This window comes from Cyprinus carpio, chromosome B25, assembly GCF_018340385.1.
Source record: "Cyprinus carpio isolate SPL01 chromosome B25, ASM1834038v1, whole genome shotgun sequence".
In the NCBI taxonomy this organism is placed as follows: domain Eukaryota; kingdom Metazoa; phylum Chordata; class Actinopteri; order Cypriniformes; family Cyprinidae; genus Cyprinus; species Cyprinus carpio.
Window position 1 is genome coordinate 11227557 of NC_056621.1, and position 24657 is coordinate 11252213.

Below are 24657 nucleotides of genomic sequence, written 5' to 3' on the forward strand. Positions count from 1 at the left end.
CATCATACTACCTAGCCTGCAGCTAATCTGTGGGATATTCGCTGGCCTGACAATGAAGAATTGCCTCAGAGCAGCTAGCGATAAGCCGCACGATTAGATATCTGATCTGCATGCTCATTACATGTCGAGGGATTGCTTCCTTAACGAGATTAAAACAATGAATATGCATCACACAGCCCTTAGGGCCGTTCATAAAAATGCATCCCAGTGTTAAACGTTTATTTTAATAACCTTTACCTCAACCCCCAAATGACAACTGTTCACCAAAAACCAACACCACACACCTGTTGTTTGTTAGATGTGACAAAACTCCAAATGAATTGCCCTCTGGTCCAACACGTATGCAATCAATATCACGCCGGCCATATGAATTAGCAATTATGTCTGAACTTTTCGCTCGGGGGGCTCTGTGGCATGGCATTTGAAAAACAAAATGATTAAACACTGCTTTTTTTCTCCCAGTATAGCCTTTCTTTTCATTTTTGTTTAATCATTTTATTGAATGTAAAGCATGGCTGAGTTTTTAAAGTGGGAGGTATCAGACTGCTCTCATACAAGAGAAACTAATTACAAAACAAGATACAAAATCACTCATAGAAAATGAAAGCCGGTGGGGCTTCAGGATATGAAATCTGATGACTGTTTACCTGTGACTTCTGTCGTTTCTTCTACAAAATGGTTTGTGCATATTGTAGATGATTTGTTTTCCACGTTCTTGATTGTAAGCTTCGGATCCTCAGAATCCAAGAGAATGTATTCCCATCCGGGTTAATCTAGCCTGAGGAAGATGTACGTTATCCTGTCTGCGCTTATAAGCGTGATGGAGACTGTTATGGCTTCTTCACGTCAAAGCAGATTAACTGGTAGTCGCTGTAGCACGTATAGGAAGTGATATCTTATCGCTCTTATCCTCCGTGCACGGCATAAACAGTCTCCCAACTGACGTCTTTATGATGCCTTGTCTCTGTTTAGCATACCTGCTCTTTATCTTGGATTTATATATTGCTGTGGAGTAACAAAATACATAAAGATCATGTAACTTTGCCAGTAACATGCTACAGTACACAGCTTCTTGTTTGAAAAAGTAGCTTGACAAATCGCTGAATTGGTTTGTTTGAACAGTTCATTTGAATGAATAGTTCACTGATTAAATAAATGATTCACTGATTCATTTTTAATTTTTAAGCAAAATGTAACTTAATGCTGGTGTTTTTTTGCATCTGTTATATAAATTGCTTTGCTTTTATACTTGCGCTGGTTGTGTTAATGCACAATTAAGTTCATTTTAATGCTGTTGTGTTCATTTAGATTTTTTTTTAAAGCGATCTAATTCAGTTAAATGTATTTAACAACCTTTCGATAGCTTGAAAGTACTAATGGAAAAATAACGTTTTGTAGTCTGATATTTCCTTGAACCAACTGGTTTGGCTCAACTATGCTCAAATCATGTTTTCTCGGTTTTAATGTTGGCCATTTTGTTGTTTGCAGAAATAAAATAAAATAAAAAAATTAGAAAAAAAGAAAATAAACAACAATAAAATAGAATAGAATAAATCAAAATAGAATAAAATCAATGATTCACTGATTAATTTTTACAACATATCTTCTGTTTTGAAGCAAAGTACAGTATTTAGCGCCTGTTATATAAATTTGTTTGCTTTTATACTTTTGTAAGTTGTATTTTATTTGCTGAAGTTCATTTTAATTCTGTTTTGCTAACTCAGATGTTTTTATGCCAGATAAATGATCTAATTAAATGTAATAGTTTCATCTAATCTCATGCATGTCAAAAGATATTACGTATCTTTAATATCGTTAACAACTTTTTGAAATGGTAGCTTGAATGTACTTCTGTGGAAAGTCAAAATTTAGTCAAAATTTAGCAAAACATGGTCTTGTATGCTCTGATTCAGTGAAAACTCGTATCAAAGCCATCTAGATTCAGTCCAAAAACTTTAAAGCCATTTTTCTCGTCATTTTTCTTTAGTCTTGGTCGTTTAGTTGTTTGTAGACAACAAAATGAAGAAACAACTGAATTTGTGCCTTGAAATTTGATCCATTAGTTTTGTTTTCTGTCATTCTTTTGTTTACCTAATGCTTTCAAGAAGTAAAATCTCCCACCATTGGGGTTTCTTTGTCCTCAACTTCTGAATGACATTTTTTGCGGGGCATAGGGGTTCACTGAGGTTTTCATTAATCCTCCATCTTAATTGCTTGACTCGGTTACCTCACGTGTCACTTCCTATTAGCAGCGTTTGGATGTGTAATGTGCAGAAGACAAGATAATTACAGAGAGATGGCTTGGGTAGTGCACAACATAGAGGAAAGGTTATTTGCATCTGTATAGAGCCTGGGTGCCATAGAGCTACAAAGTGTCACATCTGAATGTGCTGCTAATGCGTTTAGCTTGCGTTCGACATGCAAGCTGTATTTTTCTAGCTAGCCTCCCAAGTGGATACTGCATGAATTCAAATAGGAAGTAAAGAAAGTTTTAAATGCACTTGAAAGGTTTGATGTTGCCTTGTAAAAATTGGTGAGTTTTATATATATTTATACAACAGTTCTTTCTGGTAGTCGAGTCTGATTGACCGTAGACTTTTCTAGGAGTGTGATTTTCTAGTGATAACAGAACTCCAGCCGTTTCACTGTTTGTATCACTCTGCTTGCAGTATTTCTCACATTCTCACAAATCCACTATCATTTTATAAATGCTGTTTTTGTGTCACAGTGTGCAGTTTTTGCAGAGTTTATTTTTAGGTGAGAATGTAGTTCTGTAGACTTCAAATATGCAGTTTGTTTAGAAAGATAACAGATAATAATATTTAAAAAATTACTTTGATGTTTTCGGAGATTGCTCAGTCTCTCTCTATTAATACTCCACTCTACATAATACATTGCTTTTAATACAGTAAAATAATAAATTGTCAATCAAACAACTCAAAGTTCCTTCGTTACTTGTTCTAAAGTGATGTTTTGGAAATTAGTAACAGGCTTGGGCTCAGCTGTTAAACTTGATATTTGAAACCGTGGCCATATGGCACTGCTACTTGTGCGATATTCATATATATATGATATATATGATAAACACACACACACACACACACACACATATCTGTGTGTGTGTGTGTGTGTGTATCTCTCTCTCTCTCTCTCTCTCTCTCTCTCTATATATATATATATATATATATATATATATATACACACAACATTAAAAGTAAAAGACAAAAATAAAAAAAATAAATGCTTATATAAAACAAATAGTCAAATAGTCTCTGTATGTGTATATATATTTATATACACACAGATGCATATATACAGTATATACTGTACTAGCACACATTATATTATATAATTATATTATATATATTACGTTCAAACTTTATATAATATTTTGTTATATATTCAAACAATAAATATATAGAGTTTGTTTTGCATGTTATATTTATATTTATCAGTTGATCCATTCTTTTTTTTTTTTTTTTTTTTATTCTTCCTATTTTTCTTTTTCTTTAAAAATTCAAAAATATAAATTTGGACCAGAAAAACAATCCTGATTTTTAAAAAAGTTCTCGTCATCTTTACAGAGGGCTTATTCCAAGAAGATAACACGTTATTAAAGCTTTAATCAGACTAATGGACATTTTAGCGAACCATTAAATTTAATGATCACTTTGGTGCTCAGAGCAGGATATCAAATTTATCTCTCTGAATCACAAGATTTATTTTGGAAGCTCGTGAACAAACAAGCTTTTTAGCGTGGCAACATTTTCTGAAGAGTTTATTGGAAGTGCATTTGTTATTATTCACCACTTTGACCAGTTTCTGCTCCACTCATGTCCAAATCAAGATAACATGAACTCCAGTGTGTTCTCATATTGTAGATGTGCCAAAAGTCCTTCGGAGGAACTTTGTCGGAAGTCTTCAAGCCTGCTGAGGTCAGCAGGTCTATTTCCCTGCCAAATAGGTCTATTCCCTGGGCTGGCGGGAGGTCGGAAACTAATTACAAAGTGCAGGGCAGGGAAAAGTCAACTCATTTTCTTCCACCTCCTTATTGGTGGTTGCACTTCAGCGTGTTGGTATAGCAACGGACATTGACGGATACACTTTGGCCATAATGGATTTGTCAAATAAAGCTTGTTGCACTTCATACAATACCTCTTCCTGTCAAAATACACAGTTTTAGGTGGCTGCAACCCACAATACGATAGCATAAGCCCGGAATATGTCTCCAAGCCTAATAGACCAATTATGTTATGTAACACAATGACCTGTGCATAACTGTGCCAACCAGAAATTGGTGACTTTTAAATGTCTATAGATTTTAAGTTGGCAGCTGCCCAATTAACTGATCATTCTCTGAATTTTTGCCATCTGGACTCGTCATTACGATGCACAAATGCGAACCAAGGCTCATGTTGCTAGGCTACATGGCAACATCTGCAGTTATTCCAATTTTTTGTTGTATTTTTTGATTTTATTATTGGTTTGAGTGTTAGTGAGTGTGGTAATGAGTGTTGGAAATAAGGTTGTAAATGATGTGATGTATGATTGGATTTATGATTTGTATTTTGAGGTGCCGATGATAATGGATATGGCTTTTCAGAGCCAATTAAAGCTCTATTCAGCTCCTAAACATATCAGCATCTGTGTTTTGTTTAATTACACATCTGTTGAAATTCATTTCAACCACAACAAGAGTAAACCAACATCATTGACTAACATAATTAAGTTGAAGGCTCCTGAAAAGATTGTTTTCAGTTCTTGCCATTTGAATAAAAAGTGGAATCTGAAATTCATTTGAATTTATTGTTTATTCCACAAATCTGGTGTCATTTGTGTTCCTTATATATATATCATAAACTCATCATCAACATAAATTAATTCAGTTATAAATAATTTGACCCTTTTTAAAGTAATGAACGATTCCATAAAATAAAAAGACGCTGTCATGAAGTCAACATAATTTTTCAAGGACAAACTTTTATCTTTACATCAAATTATGTTTTATTTTTGACAGTATTTATTAAATTATTTAAATTAATAAATTTTACAATCTAGAAAAGCACTCATTTCATAGAATGATTCTTATGCTGCAATCTTTTAATTCATCCAAAAACCAGTGCTTCCAAAGCAAATGGAGCAAAAATTAGTTTTATTACTATAGTGTTTTAAAGTGACTTGCAATCTGACGAACTTTGAAGTTGTTTGAAGTAGTTGTTGGTTTATGCTAATGTTTTAGCCAACTTTATGAAATGCTTCTTTAATTCTTAGCTTTTTTTTCTCCTTTGCCTCAGGAGTGAGAGAGAATTTAAGTGTGGACAGTCATATCTCTGTGAACTTATGGCCGAAACCATTGATTAATGAAGCTTAGCCAAGCACTTTCTGGCACGAATTATCTGGTAGAGTGGTAGCTTTCAGTGAATACTCAGAAGATGATTTTACTGCTCTGTGGTTGCTCTTTCAAAGTTTAGGAGATTTAATGGAGTTATGTGACAATGTCAGTTATGTGACATTGAAGTATTAACTTGGTCTTAGATGTTTCTCATGAAATTGCTTTGGAGAAATATAAAAACAACACAGGTATATAACTATGAAATGAATGTGGGTAGCATAGCTCAGATAGTTTGATTTTCTGAGTTAGATGAGAAAATTAGTTGTTTAGTTAAGAGAGGTAAATCTATTTTGTTGTATCTCATATACAATCTTACAAATGGCAGAGAACAAAAGTTTTTAGCTTTGACCATTTTTAAAGGAATAGTTCACTCAAAAAATTAAAATTTGCTGAAAATGTACTTAATCTGAGATATAGATGAGTTGTTTCGTCATCAGAACAAAGATATCAGTATTGGTATCAGTGATACCAGATGCCACTAAACAAATATTTAAAAATATGCTGTCTTTATGTTTTTTGTACATTAATTTGAATATAGCATGTGAAATTATTGCAATATTGCAAAAGTATATTTAAAAACTTTAATGTTAGGTGAGATTAATTGCTATTAATTTAATAAAAAAATGTGCTTTTAGTTTGTGATTTTGGATTGATTGTTTTGAATAGTTTGAAGGTTATAGTTTATAAATGATAGATTTGTTTGTTAGATTTGTTTATTTTTTTGTTTCATATTTTTTTTACTGATGGACTGGAGTTGTGTGGATTTCTTGTGGATTATTGTGATGTTTTTATCAGCAATTTGAACTCTCATTCTGATGGCACCCATTCACTGTAGAGGATCTTATTAAGCTCCATTTATTCTATCTTTTTTATTTGTAGAAAATGTTTGTAATGGGGCTTTAAATAACTCATAAACCAACACCCAGATCAGAAGAACCTATAGTGAAACGCATTACGTTTTTAATCTCCATTTAACAAAAACTTCAGAAAAAAGACAAAAATGATGTCTGAATGCATGAATGCTGAATCTATTTCTTAAAAGTTCATTTGAAACTTAAACAGTACATTAAAAAAGTTATAGAAAAGTTAAAGCCGTTTCTGTGTGGGATAGACATTATGAATGCCAGTGAGTTGTGACATTTTCCCGATGCCTGCGGGCTGTTGGCCTTACCTCTCCTTCATCAGAGTGACAGAATGAACGACTGAGAATTTTATATGGAGACTTTGGACCGAAACAACCCTTCGGCCCGATTGAAAGGTTATTATAGAGAAAATGAGAATTTGAAAAAAATTTATATAATAATAAAACATTTGTTATATAAATGTCCTGTTTTCTTATTTTAGAAGTACTACAGGATTGACAAAAATCCATAAGGCAGCCCTATACATGGTGAAAAAAAAAGAGAGCGAGGGAGAAAAAGAGAGCAAGAGAGAGGCTGAATGTTATCTCATTTTCTCCTGTCTTGCATTTCCTGGGATTACATTAAAGCCTGGATGGTGATCCAGTAAGAGTTAGTTATTATTAGCTTAGTTCCCTCTTGCGTTTTAGCAATATTAGCATAAACACCGTCAACTCTTCTCCCACTGTAAACGCTGCAACAAAGGCCTCCCAACCCTGGATGAAATTATGAGCCTCTTTTGATGTTGCAGTCTTGAGCTTGATAAAAAAGGACGATCAAGCTTTGTTTTCGTTTGTTTGATCTGAATCGTTGGTGTGTTGCTTGGCATCCCTTTCATGTCAGAATTATTAATTGTGTCTTCACCTGTATGAAAATTATCTTTCACTGTTGTTATGTTTTTATTCAGAACTTCACATCAGCGATACATGGCTCCATTAAAATGGAATGTTGAAAAGGGGGTTTGATCTGTCAACCATGAGACAGTTGTGCAGGAGCCCGGGGCTAGTTGTCACACAGAAAGTTCTGTAATTTACAAGATATATAGGATTTTTTGACAATATTCAATGTAGTTTGATAGTTTGAAATTACTGTATGCTTCATAGTGCTTGATTAATCATGACTCTGTCTCTATTTTTAGTGTTTCTTACTGTGTGCTATCGATTTTTCCTTATCTTCATTTTGAAAGTCGCATAAGTCATTAACCAGCAAAGTTAAAGAGAATAGCATTCTCATTAAACTTTTCTCTGCTTTTAAACAATTCCAGATCTGTGGCTGATTAAGTGAGCCTTTGCGTAATGGACTTGAAAGAACGGTGGACTTCTTGTGTTACTGTGAATTCACGCACCTTTCAGCAGATCCATACTGAAGATTGTGAATTAGTGAAATAGCCTATACAGAGATTTACTGAGACTTGTTATTGAGCATGGCCAATTAAAAATAATGTGTGCCAGAAAGACAGCAAAAAATGATTCATGCATTTTAACAGTGCCAAACTGTAGGAAAATAAGTGTTTATATATATATATAATATATATATATATATATATATATATATATATATATATATACTGTATATATAAATGTAACCCATAGACAGCTTCAAATTAAATAAAGTATTTGGTTTCTAAAAAAAAGTTACAGGGCTGACCATATAGCAGTGAGGATGTCTATTAAGTTTGAGGTTGTATTGTATTGCGTTGCTAATGTTATTAGAGTATTTATTTTATTTTATTTTATTACATACCTGTGCCGCTGGAGTTAATGCCAGTTCACTCTATGGGCAATAACTCTCCACCCATTAGTAATAAATATTTAATATTTAAAGCAGCAGATGACAAAATTACAATGTGCGCTTATAATAAAACATTATTTTCCTTTAAAGGGATACTCCACCCCAAATTGAAAATTTTGTCAGTAATCACTTACACCCATGTCATTCCAAACCTGTAAAAGCTTCGTTCGTCTTCAGAATTTAAGATATTTTGGATGAAAACCGGGAGGCCTGTGACTGTCCCATAGACTGCCAAGTTACACTTTCAAGGTCCAGAAAAGTATGAAAGACATCGTCAGAATAGTCCATCTGCCATCAGTGGTTTGACGTAACGTTATGAAGCGTTATGATATGTTGTTATGATATGTTGTTATGATATGTTGTTATGATATGCTGTTCTGAGCACCAAAGTGATCATTAAATTTAATGGTTCGCTAAAAATGTCCATTAGTCTCTTTAATAACATTTTTTAAAGCTTTAATAATGTGTTATCTTCTTGAAAATAGGCCTTTGTAAAGATGACGAGAAATTTTTAAAAAATCAGGATTGTTTTTCTGGTCCAAATTTATATTTTTGACTTGCAGGAACCTTCTGTAACATTTTTAAAGAAAAAGAAAAATAGGAAGAATCCAAATTTAAAAAAAAGAATGGCTCTACTGATAAATATAAATAAAACACGCAAAACAAACTGTCAAAGCAATTCTAAGATTCAGTCTCTCTAAAACCCTCTTTTCTGTGAGCCTACTCTGCTCTGATTGGTCAGATGGCCCAGTCTGTTGTGATTGGTCTACCGCGTATAGCACATGTCGGAAAATGTATGCCCATTGCTATGGTTCCATATTTTGAACGCTCATTAGAAAATATAAGTAGCCATTATTTATCATACTTACAATATGATACTGGATTCAGTGGAGCCGGTAGGTCCAAATAAATTGGGTACTGAGCCATTTTTCAAGCACAAGCATTTTATAAATCCCACGATGAACTGCCAGAGATTGGAGAATCAGTCATCAGTAATATTACGCATTTGAGGGCGGGTCAAGTTGTACGCTGCCAGCCATTGTAGAACATAGGTGTGCATTTGGGGTGTGACGAGACACTTATCCCACGAGACGAGACGAGACACGACACGAAACTGGGTTCACGAGAATGAGACAAGACAAGATTTTTAAGATTTTTTTATTTTTTTAATGAGGTATTAAGTGTATAGGGAAAAATTTTATTTTATTCAACTGAAAAACACAAAATGCCCAAAAATGTTGGTGCATTTTGAAATCAAATTGTACTTTATGAAATTAAACATCTATTTTAATACATTTTATGCAGGTATAAACAACATGTAAACACTGTAAAAGGTTTTGCCACAAACTCAACTGACAGGCAAGTAATTGCACAAAATTATATAGAATACATAAAAATAAATAATAAACAAGACAAATAATATCTCTTTAAAGTAGCAGTCAGTCAAGTTTATTATTTAGTAAACTGATTTCCACTTTGATAAAAAAATGTTTTTTTTCCATAAAATTTTTCTCAACTCCTTTTTAATAGTATATACATTTTCACATCAATTTATTAAAAGTTTAACAAAAATGACATGTTTAGGGCTCTATGAAATGTTTTATTTTTTCTCACCATATTAATAATATTATTTTTCATTGTTTTAGTATGTCTAAATATTTGAATGCATAAAACAACTTAATTTATTCATTTTATTTTTTCTTAAAGTAGCCTTATGATTTCTCTTCCCTCAGAAATTCTGTGTTGTGTATTTGCATTTTTTTGGTTATCAAATGATGGCATAAAACATTAATTTCATCATTTATCATTTAATTGTTGAAATTTAAGCAAACTTTATTTTTTGGATTTACTATTAAAATTAAAACATGGAAGAAATGTTGTGTGATTATTCCTTAAAAACAATGTTTGTTTGTTTTATTTTAGTAGTAGTACTACTAGTAGTAGTCTGTGTACATTCTATTGTCGTTATTTCAAACCCGACTTTTATTTTGACTGGTTGCCTTGAATACCTTTACAGTTCTGTGTATGTGATATGACGCTAGTTTTACTCAAATCAAACGGTAAAATGCTTATGAAGTGACTCTCAGAGCAGTTCTGGAGATGTTCATGTGTTCACGTCCTATTTAGTGAGAAAGCAGACGCTGAAATCACCGCGAGCGTCACGCGCGCTTCAGTGTATGTGTGTGTGTGTGTGTGTGTGTGTGTGTGTGTGTGTGTATAATCCCTGCGTCTGGGCAATTCATTAACAGAGACAGGCAGAACATGCAGGAGTCATATTTAAATCGACTTTTGCAGCTTTATATTTTCAGATACTAGTCCATATCGTGATTTGATTTAAGTGTAATGACCTACTTTTGGTTATGTGATTCAAAATTTGAGAAATTCCGTGACATTCCATGTTAAACTGTGAATTCTGTTTTTATGACTAGATAAAGACTTCACTGCATAAGTTTCCCGCTTATCATGTGGCCACTTGCCTGATGTGAACATAATATCTTACGTACCTTACATTACATACCACTGGTGAAAGGGCCAGTGTAATGCAAATATATCTGAAAGGTCTGCAGGAGGATATCGTCACCTTCTCGCGAGACACATCGGATCTCGCGAGATCTCGTGCCACAAGATCTCGTCACACCCCTAGTGTGCATCATGCAAATGTGTTATCCCATGAAATGTAGCCATCATGAAAGTGGGATTCAAATTACTAATCACTCGGTTACGCCGTTCAGAGTCGATTCTTTCTTTTGGGAGAAAATAACATTCACATTATTGCTACGTTACACACTGCATGAAAGGCAATATTTGAAATGGCATAATGGGGCACTTTAAGATGATGAGTTTGATTTTAAGCATGATTGGACAATTATTTTCGAATAATTTGCATTGTATATTTGTTTTTTAACAAACCAACACTTTACCAAAAATCTCTAAGGCTGAAAACTGATTTTAGATTATGTGAAAATAAAATGTGCAAAAGCCTTGGAAGTGTGACTCTGAGTTGTTAGCTCTGACTGACACCTCTCTGAGCACAACTCAATTACTTCCACCGCACCGCGCTCTTTTCGCCAGCAGCTGATGAACACGTCCTGCGGGAATCACGGTCATGGGCAGCACAGGCCACAATGGTCCAGACAAGGTCAAGATTACCGATGATTCAGAACTAAAAGGCAACACAAAAGGCCCAGTAATGTACTAGGACTTGTGAAGGATTATTCTGAAAGGGGGTTATTGGGTGATAAGTAGCAATGACTCTGAAAGAAGCGGTGTAGATTGGAAAAAGTGATTCAAAGGAGAACTTCAGGACACGCTTGCCAGGCTCTGGATGGCTGGTAATTGCTGTTTGCCAAATGAGTGGCACTTCCAGAAAACTCAATATTTTTTCTTTGTCACTCTCTATCTTCTCTCAGCTCTGTGTGTGTATGTGTGTGTGTGTAGTAGAGAAGAGGTCAAGGTTTGGCTGGTTAGCATGGTTCGGTTAGACCCTGCTGGTAGGTTGGTTAATGATATTACTCTTATTTTTGTTTTCAAAAAATACATAAAAAGTGTAATTCATGCTTAAAATGGATTGAATACACATTTTCCAAAATGAACATGATTTTAATTGTTGAATTCAAATTAATTAAATATTTTAGGAGGCATAAAGTCAAATTAATAAAAATCTGATTCATACATAAAATGACTTGAATACACATCTTCAATGATGAATATGGTTTTCATTTCTGAATTAAAGCTAATTTTAATTTTTTTAGGGAGCATAAAGTCTAAATTTTAGGGTGAAACAATTGGCCTCATACTACAGTAAGGGAAAAAATCCAATTCATACATAAAATGACTTGAATGCACATCTTGCATGATGAACATGATTTAAATTTCAGAATTTTTAAAATTAAGTTTGATATTTTTAGGGGGCATAAATTCTAAATGTTAAGGTGATACAGATTCCTGATACTATAATGAAAAAATCCTCATTAGAGAATGGAGGGCAATAAAAGGCAAACCTTAATGAGATTGGCATTATTATTTATTATTGTCAAATTCCAAAAAAATACAGAACATAAAATATCATATACTGTATATAGTTATACCATGACATTTTTAGAGACATTACATTTAAACTTTTATTGAAATGGTTTTCCACTGCATATGAAACTAACATGAATGTAAAGAGCACATTTCTTAATACTTCGGTTTTAAACTCCATTTTGCTTTTCTGTATCTTTCTTTATCTTATTTATCTTTGACCCAGATGCCATAACTTCACCATTATGGGGCAAAAAGCATCTTTCTCCACTGACGGTCATCCAGCAGCAGCCGTTGGTAATATGTGAGCTGCATGCCCAGTCACTCAGCTCATGTGCTTATATGAGTCTCTTTTGAAGCCTGCAGAAATGGAAAGGTGTATATGACCTTCCCCGAGGCATTTCTCCAAGAACCCTCTGAGACCCTTTGGCTTCTCAGCAGTCACACTCCTCTACCTCTCATCCTTTGTTCCTCTCCTCTTCTGTCTCGCTCCATCCCTCCGGCAATTTGGTCGGGGTCAGTTTGGGGCGACGGTCTGTGAAGTGTAAAACCCGTTTTCAGAAACAGCAGCCAGGGACCCGGAGTGACACAGTTCTCATTTGCTGCACAGCAAGGATGGCCCACAAGCAAATTCATTGCGTGCAAGTGAAAGTCAACAGTTGTCCTTCTTGAATAACGTCCTGAGAAATATAAGGCAAGAACTACAGGTGAATAGAGTAAGAGATTTCAATGATAAGATGTTACCATATACACTGTGATAAAACAAATAAAACAAAGATTACTGGACTATGTTTTACAAGAGAGTACTATTGAGTTTTAATTCAAAATGTAGTGTTTATTTCAGTGTTGCTTGCGGTTTTGTGATATTTACTAGCAATTTGTGAGTGAAAATTCACTGTATGGACAAAAGCAGCTACAGTTCTTCAAAATATCTAATTCATCTGTTTCACAGAAGAGGTCATAGATGTTTGGAAGGGCATGGGGATGAGTAAATGACCGAATTTTGAATGACCTGTCCCTTTACACACTGTAAATAAATACTGTCATTAGCATTCATACCGCGATACACAGGATATCTGCATCCACAAAACAAACACCAGGCCAATGCGTGTGACCAGTATGTGAAATGCAAGAGAGCAGCCCAAAGAATTGAGAATAAGTTTGCGACCAAAACACCAAAACCAAAAGTGCACTTGCTTCAAGGTGATAAAAGTTGAACTAGAGACAGGATCCTTCAGGGAGCTGCAGACTCTCTCGAAGGTTAAAAATCTTCAGTCAGCCATGAACAAAATGTCTTTCTGTTTTCTTGAAGCTTCTCGGGTACATCCCTCCTTAAAAAGCCTCGAGGAGGTCAGAAAGCTTCAGAAGAAGTTAGTTTCTGGCCCACGGTTTGGCACTGATGTATTATTATTATTTTGCACCACAATCGATGTTCATGTTCAGAGCACTGGACCGGTTTGTTTCTTGGTTCAGCGGTTTGGTGATTTACTTTGCGATTTCGCTCCCATGTTGTCAACCTAAGTACACTTGATAAATCCTCCGAATAAGCAGGAGTGAAGTCCATTTGGCCCATTTCAGGCAGTATATTTCTTTCTGGTTCGAATGTGAGGACCTAACTTCCAGAGTGGTGGACCGTAAATTAATATCCTCAAGCATGTGCGGCACCATCTGCCTCTTTGAAACATATTCATCAATTTGACCAATTAGCAGATTAATTGCTTAATTACTTCGAGGCAGCTGTGTATTTCTCATGAAAATGCCAACAATGCCAGAACCGAGTCTTAGCACAATTTTACTTCTTCTACAGTTCTTTGTTTGGTCACAGCTGTTATTGAATTTCTGTTGCAAAGTGGGTCTATTGTTGAACCAGTTAGTTTGTCGATAAATATAGAAGTTGAATGCACAACAATATGTCTTTGTTGACCCGAGTGGCCTGTGTGTGCTATTTCTGAGGATGAATGCAGTAACAGCAAATTTACTTTTAGTGCACTTGACCTAAACTGATGGCAGTTTTTAAACTCCCAAACTCCAGCAAGCATTGAGTAAGCAAGTATATATTGATTTTAATGGTGTTTTGTATTGGTTGGCTTTACATTAATGTAATTCACACAGGGCATTAGGAATGTACAGACTCACTTTGTACATCTGTTTGATGTTGGGTGGCAAACTGTGAGTGTGCTTTCCTCACTCTGCTCTGCATCAAAAGAGCATGTGCCATCAGCATGTCAATTTTTCAGTGGTCTCACTTTCATTGATCTGATGGAAGAGTTTTTGTATGCATTTGTAATGATGGGTCACTTGCTGCCTATTAATTAAGGTTAAATCTCAAAGTCATTTCACAGGTTGTTTTTAGTGCCTTTTTGACATTCCTGATCAAACCTGAATCTATATGCTGAACTTTGATGCAAAATGGCCTGTCATTACGAATGTCCTCACAAAGCTCTTATGTCAGATTGTCAATGGAAGTTAAGGATAATTTTATGGGAAAAACATAGTAAAATATTTGTACTGAAAGCTTTTGCATTCTTTATTGATATAGGCCTATGTTCATAATGAATTTAATATGTATATGCATGCATATATATATATATATATATATATATATATATATATATATCGATATTGTGATCTATTAATGTATTAATAATATATATATAATATATATCCATATATAAATATATATACATATATAATATATATTTAAATGCATATGCGCTCTCCATAAGTACAAATAAATCAGCCTGCCATAAGCAAAGGTAATGTTTATTTTGCATTATGTATTTACTTTTATAGTATTTATTTATATTTTGAGCTTTTTTATTATGTGTTTAGTTTTTTTTTATTTTTTTTTATTTTTTTATTTTTTTTTTATTTATTTTTTTTTTTTTTTTTTTATTTAATTCTATTTTTGTCTGATGTTATGCCATCAGAAAGGTACTGTTTATTTTGCTTATCTTATTTATTTAGTATTTTTTTATATTTAGCTTTATTTATTTTACTAATTTTTAGTAATTCTAATTTTGTCTCATGTTAGTGCTGCGAAGGCAGCATTTTTCTTACTTTTTATTTTTTTATGTTTACTTTATATTATTTTTTTATTTTTAGTCCAATTACTCAAGTTAGTTTAAGCATTTCTTAATTTTTTGTTTTATTTTTTTAATTCTTATGTTCTAGTTTTTATTTTTGTGTAACAGATTCTTTTCTAATTAGACTTTTTTTTAAGAAGCTTTATTTTTTTACATTTATTACGATAGGACAGATCAGAACTGACAGGAAGCAAAGCAGGAGAGAGAAAGTTCTGCGAGTTAGGATTCGAACTCGGGACGCCTGTAGCACAACAGCGCTGACTGTCTGCACGCTGCCCACAAGACTATCGGCACCAAATGCAATCTGACTTTTGTCCAAAAAGTTTTAAGTAGACATTTTAGTCAGTGTTAGTACTTCAAACAAATTAAGCTGGGGTGCTCATGTGGGTGATATGGGTTTGAATCCAGAAAACAACATATGATAAGACATATATATTGAATGCAATTTAAGTCTCAAACACAGTTAAGTGTATTATATAGAGGGTCAAAGGTATGGAACAGTCTTCCCACATCACTTATTGAGGTTTCTAAAGAACAGTTTAAACAGAGAGTAAAATTGTTGTTATTAAGTTGTTTGAATTTTCCTTATGGGTTTGTGTTTTAATCCCAATTTTACACTGTTTGATAAAATGTTTTAGAATATGTTTTTAATTTATTAGAATAATAAATTAATTTAATAGAATTTTCTATGGATATTGCCACCAATTAAGCCCCTTGAGGGTTTTTCGGCAATTCTCCATCACATTTTTTTGTGAAAGGTATAATATTGTGTTTTATGCTTTGGTAGTGAAAATAGAATAAATCAAATCAAATCAAATAAGTCACTTTGGATAAAAGCATCTGCCAAATGCATCTATAAATATTTTGGTATCTCATTGATGTGCTGATTTTAGCCTGTCCCACCTAAAAACTAGTTCTTTATCTTCTCGAGTGTTTGAAATTAGACAACAGTGTCATCTGTTGATATTCAATTCATTTCATGAAACTACTATTTTAATCCATTCATTTTAATGACCAACACCATTCATATTATGCTGTGTTTCAAACTCTTTGAGCTGTGGTGCTGATATGGGAAATGTGGGTATGAATTTGAACTGTGTTGTGACCCTATTTTATTTGTCCTGGCCTTCTGCTCATCATTTCCTGTTAGCACACTATATTCACTATCAATAAAATGATGAAAACATTTATTTCATGTCATCTCCTAAGAGCAAGAATACAATATAAGGGTGCATTATTTGGATAATTTTTCATAGCCTAAGGCAACAAACGAATCTCTCTCTCTCTCAAAAAAAGATGCCTTTGTACTGGTCACTTTGGGACAAAAAGGAAAACTTACAGAAATTCAGTTCTATTTTTAAGGCCTCTGTTTAAATTGAAACTATACACTGTCTCAGTGTGCAGGGCATTATTAGACAGAGGTCTACATTTTAAACCGCTATAGCGCAAGCTCCATTATGCTTCAGTATTACACCTGAAACTGTCAGCGGTAACGGGAACCTTCAGGATCCTGTCTGAATGTTGGAACAGATCCTCAGACACATCTTTGAGCTTTTATTCTCGCAATCACAGGCACACAAGCTCCCAGCATCCTCTGATGAATATGTACAGAGATTGCCATTCTTACTCTTTCTGTGCCTGTCGATCTCTGTCTGTTGCTTTTGTCTCAATCACGCTCTCTTACTTTCTTCGTGCCTGTTCCTTACTAATGTGGTTTTATTGTAGCTGTTTCTTGTGGTTCCCAATAAAGTATTGTTAAAGCTCGGTGTCTTTTCCCTTGGGTCCAGGTATCACAACAACAAATGGATCAATGCACCAAACAATAGCAGAAATCTTAAGCACACAACCTGAAGCGAAGTCTTGTCATGAATATAATAGTGTCAGAGGTTTAGGGAAAGGAATAAAGCATGGAATAGAAACTTTTCTTTTTGTAGTGCTGGAAAGATAGACAAACTGAAGAAAGTAGAACACAAAATCCTTGCTGTTTTGTTTCAGCGCACTTGACGTTCTATATATAGGATGCAATAAAAATTCTTATTCTCTTTTTCTGTCTGTTTCTCTCCATCTCTCTCTCTCTCAGGGTGATGATGTTATGACAGTTATCAAAACCAAAGCCCAGTGGCCCGCCTGGCAGCCTCTTAATGTGTAAGTTTCTATCGCTTTGTACTTTTACATTTAGACAACAGCCCCCAAAAAGTGTTTTCACACTTAAAATAAATGAATGTCATTTCATTAGCCTATATGACAAGATATCAAACCAAGAGTGTCTTAAAGTGCTCAAAGTTCAGATATATAAATAAAATGAATACTGTTATTCAGCAAGAACATTAATTGATCAAAAGTGAGAGTAAAGATTTATGATTTTACAAAAGATTCTTATTTCTAATAATAACTCCTGTTCTTTTGAACTTTGTATTTATCAGAATCCTGAAAAAATGTATTACTGTTTTTAATATTAATAATATTAAAAAATGTTTCTTGAGCAGCATATTAGATGATTTCTGATGGATCATGTGACACTGAAGTATGTGAAGAATAATGATGCAGAAAATCACATTTTACATGGTTATTTTAAATTATAAAAATATTTCTCAATATTACTGTATTTTTGATCAAATAAATGCAGCCTCAAAAAAAAAAAAAAAAAAGAAAAGTAACAACCCCAGAAGTTACCAAATGTCTCTATGATCTTGCTTCTTGGATGAGTATTTTTCAACACTAAGGCCTGCTTCATAAAAAAAAAACCTTTAGCACCTGCTGGGTATGTAGATGTTTCTTTCCCTCTCACTAACGAGGCGGTTAATATTTTATGTGGTTTTGTTTAGCGAAGGCTTCCGTTTTTTGATGAGAGTAGCATTTCCCCTGTGGTGCTTTTGCGATTGAGGTTAATGGCCTCCCTCCAGCTCCAATACATCAGGACATTCTCTTGACCTATTTTAACATCAGACTGTCAATTACCACAACCAATTTACCCCATGAAGAGGGAATGGCAATAGCAGACGCTAATTATTTCCAAGCATAAGTCAAACATACGAGGCACTTTCCACCAATAGGGCATGCTGGGGTATCCCATAACTTTTTTTTTTAAAGCATTAGAGTCATAAATTGCCTTTTTTTTGTTGTTGTTGTTGTGAAGCATATTAAATACAGTATGTTTGTCTAACATAAAATTAGGCTAGCAAAATAGCTTGTATAGGCCATTTCTTTATCTTCTTGACTGCATACAATACTATTTTTAACCAAATTATTTTATTTTATATAAAACATTGTTTATTTTATTTTATTTTATTTTATTTCTTAACTGTGTCCCACATTTTGCACATCTTTGGTTTTGATTTCAAAACTTGCGTTTAATTCTCATCTGCCTGGAGTGCTTGGCTTTCTCTCTCTTCTTCTTTCTTCTGCTCTCAAGTGTGGGCTGTGCGAGTCATAAGGTGCTGGTTTCATGATGAATATTTAATATGTGTTAATCAATAGATCCAAGTATCAAACATGTAAAGCCTGCTCCGCTCAAATGGCAACAGTTGCTTTGGTGATGGTTTGTTATCAGGGCAATTAGTTTGATTAATTACCATCTGCATGGATTCTTACAAATTATGCCTTAGCGCATAATACATGACACAGATGTCTTGTACGTGGCATTATGTTTCTGTACAGTCCTTTCTCTGAAACTTTATTTTTGGAAGACTTCACCTCTTCTCTTGTCTGCTCTCAGGCGTGCCGCCCCCTCGGCGGAGTTCTCAGTGGATCGAGCCCGTCATCTCATGTCGTTCTTGACTATGCTGGGCCCCAGTCCTGACTGGAACGTGGGATTGTCTGGGGAGGACTTGTGCACCAGGGATTGCGGCTGGGTCCAGAGACTGGTGAAGGATCTGGTGCCGTGGGACGCCGGTACTGACAGCGGGGTCACTTATGAGGTCAGCTTTCACAGACTGATGACGTTGTTACATTAGAACATACTGTACTTCCAGGATGGAGTGCATATATGAGGCAACATGGGTCATTGTGCATACACTGAAGCTAGCTTTTCTTTTTATGTTTGTGTTATTTTTTTTTTTGTATTGTAAATTGTGTATGGTATGAATAGAGTCAGTTGCTTGGTTTTTCTTATTTACATTGAATTTTTGTTTTTTGGTTATTGTGAATAAATAGATTATTTTTTTGGATATTAATTGATTTTTTTTTTTTTTAATATTTTATTTTTGTTTAGCATTTTTTATTTATTTTTTTATGCATTTATTTTTTTTTATGATATGGGCAGTGATATTTTTATAATTTGTGCAGATTATTAAAATTATGTAATGTACTGCAAACTGCACTCTCCTGCCCCTTATCTTGCCTTGATAAACATAAAAAAAATCTATTTTTTGCAAACCTTCATGCAAACACATGATCCTGTCGACCGTTGCAACCGACCACACTCCAATAACTGGTTACACATAATGAATTTATATAATTAATATATAAATATTAATCAGTTTTTTATTTTTCATTATTTTTTTTAATTAATATTATTATTATTATTAAATAATGAAATAAAAATAATAAAATGAAAAAAAAAGAGTTAAAATTAATAAAGGACTATACAATACCAGAACAACGGTAATAATAATATTTGTTTTTATAATCTATTTTTTTTATTCCAACCATTGGTTTTTTAATAACAACAAGTAAAAAAACCAAAATCTATTGTTGTTTAAATAAAAACAATACATTAAAAATATGGTTATTAATAAAAATATTATAAAAGACCTACAATACAACAACGTTAATAATAATAATAATCAATATTCAACCATTTAATAACAACAATAGTTTATGGTTATTATTATTGTTGTTAATTGTTAAATACATTAAAAATTATGGTTATTATTAAAAAGTCTTTTTTTTATAAACCTACACGGCACAACATAGTAATTTCAATATTCAAACCATTACAGGATAAAAGTACTAATTATTAATTGTATTAAATATTATAATATTCAGTATTAAAAGTTTTAGTGATAAAATTGTTGTTGTTGTTGTTGTTGTTGTTGTTTTTGTTGTTGTTTTTTGTAAAATTTTATGTGGTAAAATATGATAATTATTCATACAATATAATCAAACAACTTGGACCGGACTTTGGCTGTAATCATGGTTTATTTTGTGGGGGGGGGGGGTTTATTTTGTGGGTGAGGGGGGGGGGTGAATGTTCACTTGTGAGCTTTATTGATTTAAACACTTATAACAATTAAACAAAGATAACCTGTTTGATTTATAAACTAAAATTCTCATAATGGGGGTCTTGATTCTTTATCTTTAAATGGGACCTCTTGTTGTGGATGACATTTTTGTATGTCCACTTCTTGGATTAGTTCTGGATCAGCTTTTTCCAGAAACCATTCAGAAGCATGACCATGATAAGTTACTAATGTTGCATAAAGTTATAATGTCAAATTAAATAAAAGCTTTAATGGCATTTAAACCCATTAACTTTGACAGGGTTATGTTTAATGTTATTGTTATGATATGTTGTTTTTGATGTGAGAATTAAATGTTTTATTAACAAAGCGAAAACTACTTTCAAATTCATAGTGCTTCCACATTGTCTCATATTTTAAGCTCGTACTTGCTATTATATACAAAAAATTGCCTAAAAATTATGTATATACAAGATGCAAAGGTTCCTCACTGCACTTTCTAAAAAAATAAATAATGTCATAGAGGAAGCAAACAGTATTAAGTCCTGCATGTCACCAAATAAGTAGAACCAGTTCACCCGCTGCCGCCCTCTGTACGGTGTCTGATGTTTGCTTGAAAGAAATAGTGTCATAGTTAACTTTAAGCTTTCATATTTGGAGCAGCAGCAATAACATCTTCATATTTACTCATTGTTCATCAAGAGCTGTTCAGAGCAAACAGTATTAAGTCTCTGCATGTCCCAGATACTAAGTAGAACCAGGATTCCCCTTGCTGGTTGGACGATAGTTGTTAGTTGTTTGTTGTGAGTTGTTTAAGTCTGATTGAGTTGTTTAACTCTTTATGCTTCAGTGGTTGAACTCTTTGAGGTTGGAGCAGAAGTTGTTGTTTGTTTTGAGTTAGTGTTGCTCGTTTTGTGTTTTTGTTTTGAGGGCTTTGGAGTTGGAAGGAAGTAACTGGTGCAGAGGCAGGAAAACAAGGCCATAAATCATACTCAGAAAGGAATAATACGCAGTCAATGAATGATGCATAGGGAGATGAAACTCTGGTAGACCCTAGGCAGTACATGGCATCCAAAAGTAACAACTCTACGTCTGTTTTTCTCTTACCATCCCTCCCTCCTCTCTCTCTCTCTTCTCTCCTCTCTATGTCATACGCTGTTATCTTGTATATCCAAGTCTCCCATATAACCCCTCAATCCACAAGGCGAGGATTCGTTCCCCGTGTCTCACCAGTTGGAGCACGCATCAGAGCCCCTTTTATGACCCTTCTGGTGGCCCCATCACATCCCTCGCCCGAGTGGTAGTGGAGAGAATCGCAAGAAAGGTTTGTTTTTTCATTTATAATTATAGTATTTATATCTGTTTACAATTATTTTCATTTTTGTTTATAGTATTTATATCTGTTTACAATTATACACCTTTTACAGAAATTCATCAAAAGTATGGAAGGACAGTACTTGTTTTCAATATCGGTTATTTTTTTCATGAATGTTTTTAGATTGTACTTTTTTAAATAGTTCTGTTCAGCAAGAATGCATTCAATTGATCAGTAATCAGTATTGATCAGTAAATGCTTTTTTGAATTACATTTGATTTATTTTATTTCAAATTGTAATTTTTCACAATATTACTGATTTTACTGCATTGTAATGTGTATGTATATTGGATACTTAATAGCTTTTTCCCTCTATTTGTATATTTTGAATACCTTTGCTATCATCTAAATTTGACTTAAATTACAATCTTTAACTTTTACAATATTAATTTATTAATAATTTAAAAGGTCAAATCTATAATCTTTAACCACTAATAATTAAATACCAAATGTAATCTTGCCCATAACAATTTATTATTGTTTATTTCCTGTTCTCTAGCAAAATGGAACATTTAACTTCTATATATCTATATATATATATTATATATATTTATATATATATATATATATTACTATATATATAGTATTCAGTATAAACAGCTGTGACCCTGATTTGCTGAGTCATAAAAGTCCATTTGCTTAACAAATTAAAGCAATTGCTTACAAAAATATGTCAAAGCAAGCAGTTGTGAAACACAAACACTCAGCAATGCTCATAACACATCTGTTATCCTTCACACGTGGTAATGACAGTGTTTGAAAAGGATTGTTTCTAAAATACTCCATTCCGGAAACTTATCGACATGATCCAGAAACTCTTAAGATTCACAACCGATGTTTGTTCTCTGTTTCACAGCTGGGATGAATTTATTTTTGTTTTTTAGTTTGTGTTGAATCTCATCTCTAGTCTTTTGTATTGGGTTTTTGAGTGGGGTAAAGCGTGGGATTGCCTTGAGCCAGCTAGTTTACAATCATCTGCCCTTAGAGAATCTTTTTTTTTTTTTTTGCGCGGGGCTTAGCGTGATAGTGATCAGATGGCAAAATAGTGGATCTTATCAGGTGCTGTGATGTTGATCCATGTTCTTCCAATCTGCAGGGAGAGCAGTGCAATACCGTGCCCGACACCATAGACGATATCGTTGCTGATATTGCTCAGGAGGAGAAGGAGGAAGGTGCGTATGGCTACGCTATCTTATCCAATTTGTAGCACCTCATTTAAAAACATAGCCACCGGACAGTTTAATGAACAAGGTGGCCTGCAGGTATCTTAGCGTAAACCTCCCAATGTCCCTTCTGTCACGGTTAAGTCAAACAACAGGAAGATGAAGAAGAACAATATGCTTTACCATGGTGCACTTCAATTATGTTTGTTGGCTAATGCACTCTGCCAGATAATTACCTGTGGTTTCCCTCCAGTTTCTTGTGAGTTTCAAGAGTGGAAAGACGGAGACTGGAATGAACAAGAGCTTTGCTGCTTTTAAAGCTAAAGAGTGTCATTTCTATGCTGCTAGGAGCTATTAGTCCTGCTCTGAACTCAACCAGTGTTGCTGTCAGGCTGGTCAGGAAATGTTTTGATAGCAGCACCGAGCCACAAAGAGGAATAAAAAAGAGACAGAAATATAACTGACATAAAGATAAAAATACTTAAAGGAAAGTCAATTTTTTAAATGGCATTTCTATGAAAATGAAAATTTGCTAAATATGTACTGACCCTCAGGCCAAGTTGTAGATGAGCTTATTTCTTCATCAGAATAGATTTGGAGAAATTTAACATTAAATCAGTTGCTCACCAGTCGATCCTCTGCAGTGAAGGGGTGCCGTCAGAATGAGAGCCCAAACAGCTGATAAAAACATCACAGTAATCCACAGCATGACTTCAGTCCATCAATTAATCTCTTGTCAAGTGAATAGTAGCATTTTTGTGATAAATTTGTCATTAAGATGTTGTTTTTGACTAAAACATGAGTCCTCTATCCATATTGATTTCTCCAGTGAAAAAGTCATCTCATCTGAGTCAGGAGAAAAATATGCTCAGATCAAGCACCATTTACAAGCGAAAAGTGTCCAAATCTATTCTAAATAAATATGTTGGTGGATTTTAATGTGACGACAGGGGATGGACTTTTTCAGTGGATGAAGCAATGCAGTATTTCATCTAGAAGCAACAGTATAAATGTAAAGGGATAGTTTATAGTTTTTTTTTAAGTCTGAGATCCTAGGTGTATGTGACTTTCTTCTTTCAGACAAATACAATCTGAGTTAAATCAAAAATTGTCCTGTCTCTTCCAAGTTTTATAATGGCAGTGAATGGGTGTTAAGATTTTGAAGCCCAAGAAAGTGCATCCACCCATCATAAAAAGTGATCCACACATCTCCGGGGGGTTAATATAGGCCTTCTGACGCAAATCGATGCATTTGTGATCAAAGAATATCCTTATTTAAAACTTAATCTCTATGCTTAAGCTAAGTGTTGTTCTTGCATTCATGAGAGAATGGCGTTCCAGCAGATGAAGTAGGATGCAGGTGTAGCGTAAGTTCTGGTGAGAAGTGACGAACATGGAAGCACAGTGGAGAGACCAAAACACCGGTCATGAATTAGAAGGTCGAAACAAGGATTTGTAAAGAAAAATGTTGGAGGATTTCGATATAAGCCAAGTAGAGACTTGGTTCTCAAGATACTAGCATCTTCTCACCGGACAGTTAGTGGAAGCTAGAGATTACAGTTTCTAAAGTTTTAAATATGGATGTTTTGGGTTTTTTTTCACAAACACATCACTTTGCTTCTGAAGTTCCCGGAGCCGTATGGAGCTTTTTTATAATGGATAGACATACTTTATTGGGCTTCAAAATCTCAACACCCATTCACTGCCATTATAAATCAGCCAGGACATATTTTATATAATTCCAGTTG

The 24657-nt window shown here is 34.0% G+C and overlaps 1 protein-coding gene across 1 annotated transcript in view; it reads left to right on the forward strand.

Moving 5' to 3' along the window:
* spon1b (spondin 1b) overlaps positions 1-24657 on the forward strand; it is a 71348-nt gene that overhangs the window by 35128 nt on the left and 11563 nt on the right. Inside the window, exons 7-10 of the mRNA XM_042753528.1 lie at positions 17272-17336; positions 18907-19131; positions 21548-21695; positions 22843-22918. Coding sequence (XP_042609462.1) covers positions 17272-17336; positions 18907-19131; positions 21548-21695; positions 22843-22918 — 514 coding nt within the window. The remainder of the gene's footprint in view (positions 1-17271; positions 17337-18906; positions 19132-21547; positions 21696-22842; positions 22919-24657) is intronic.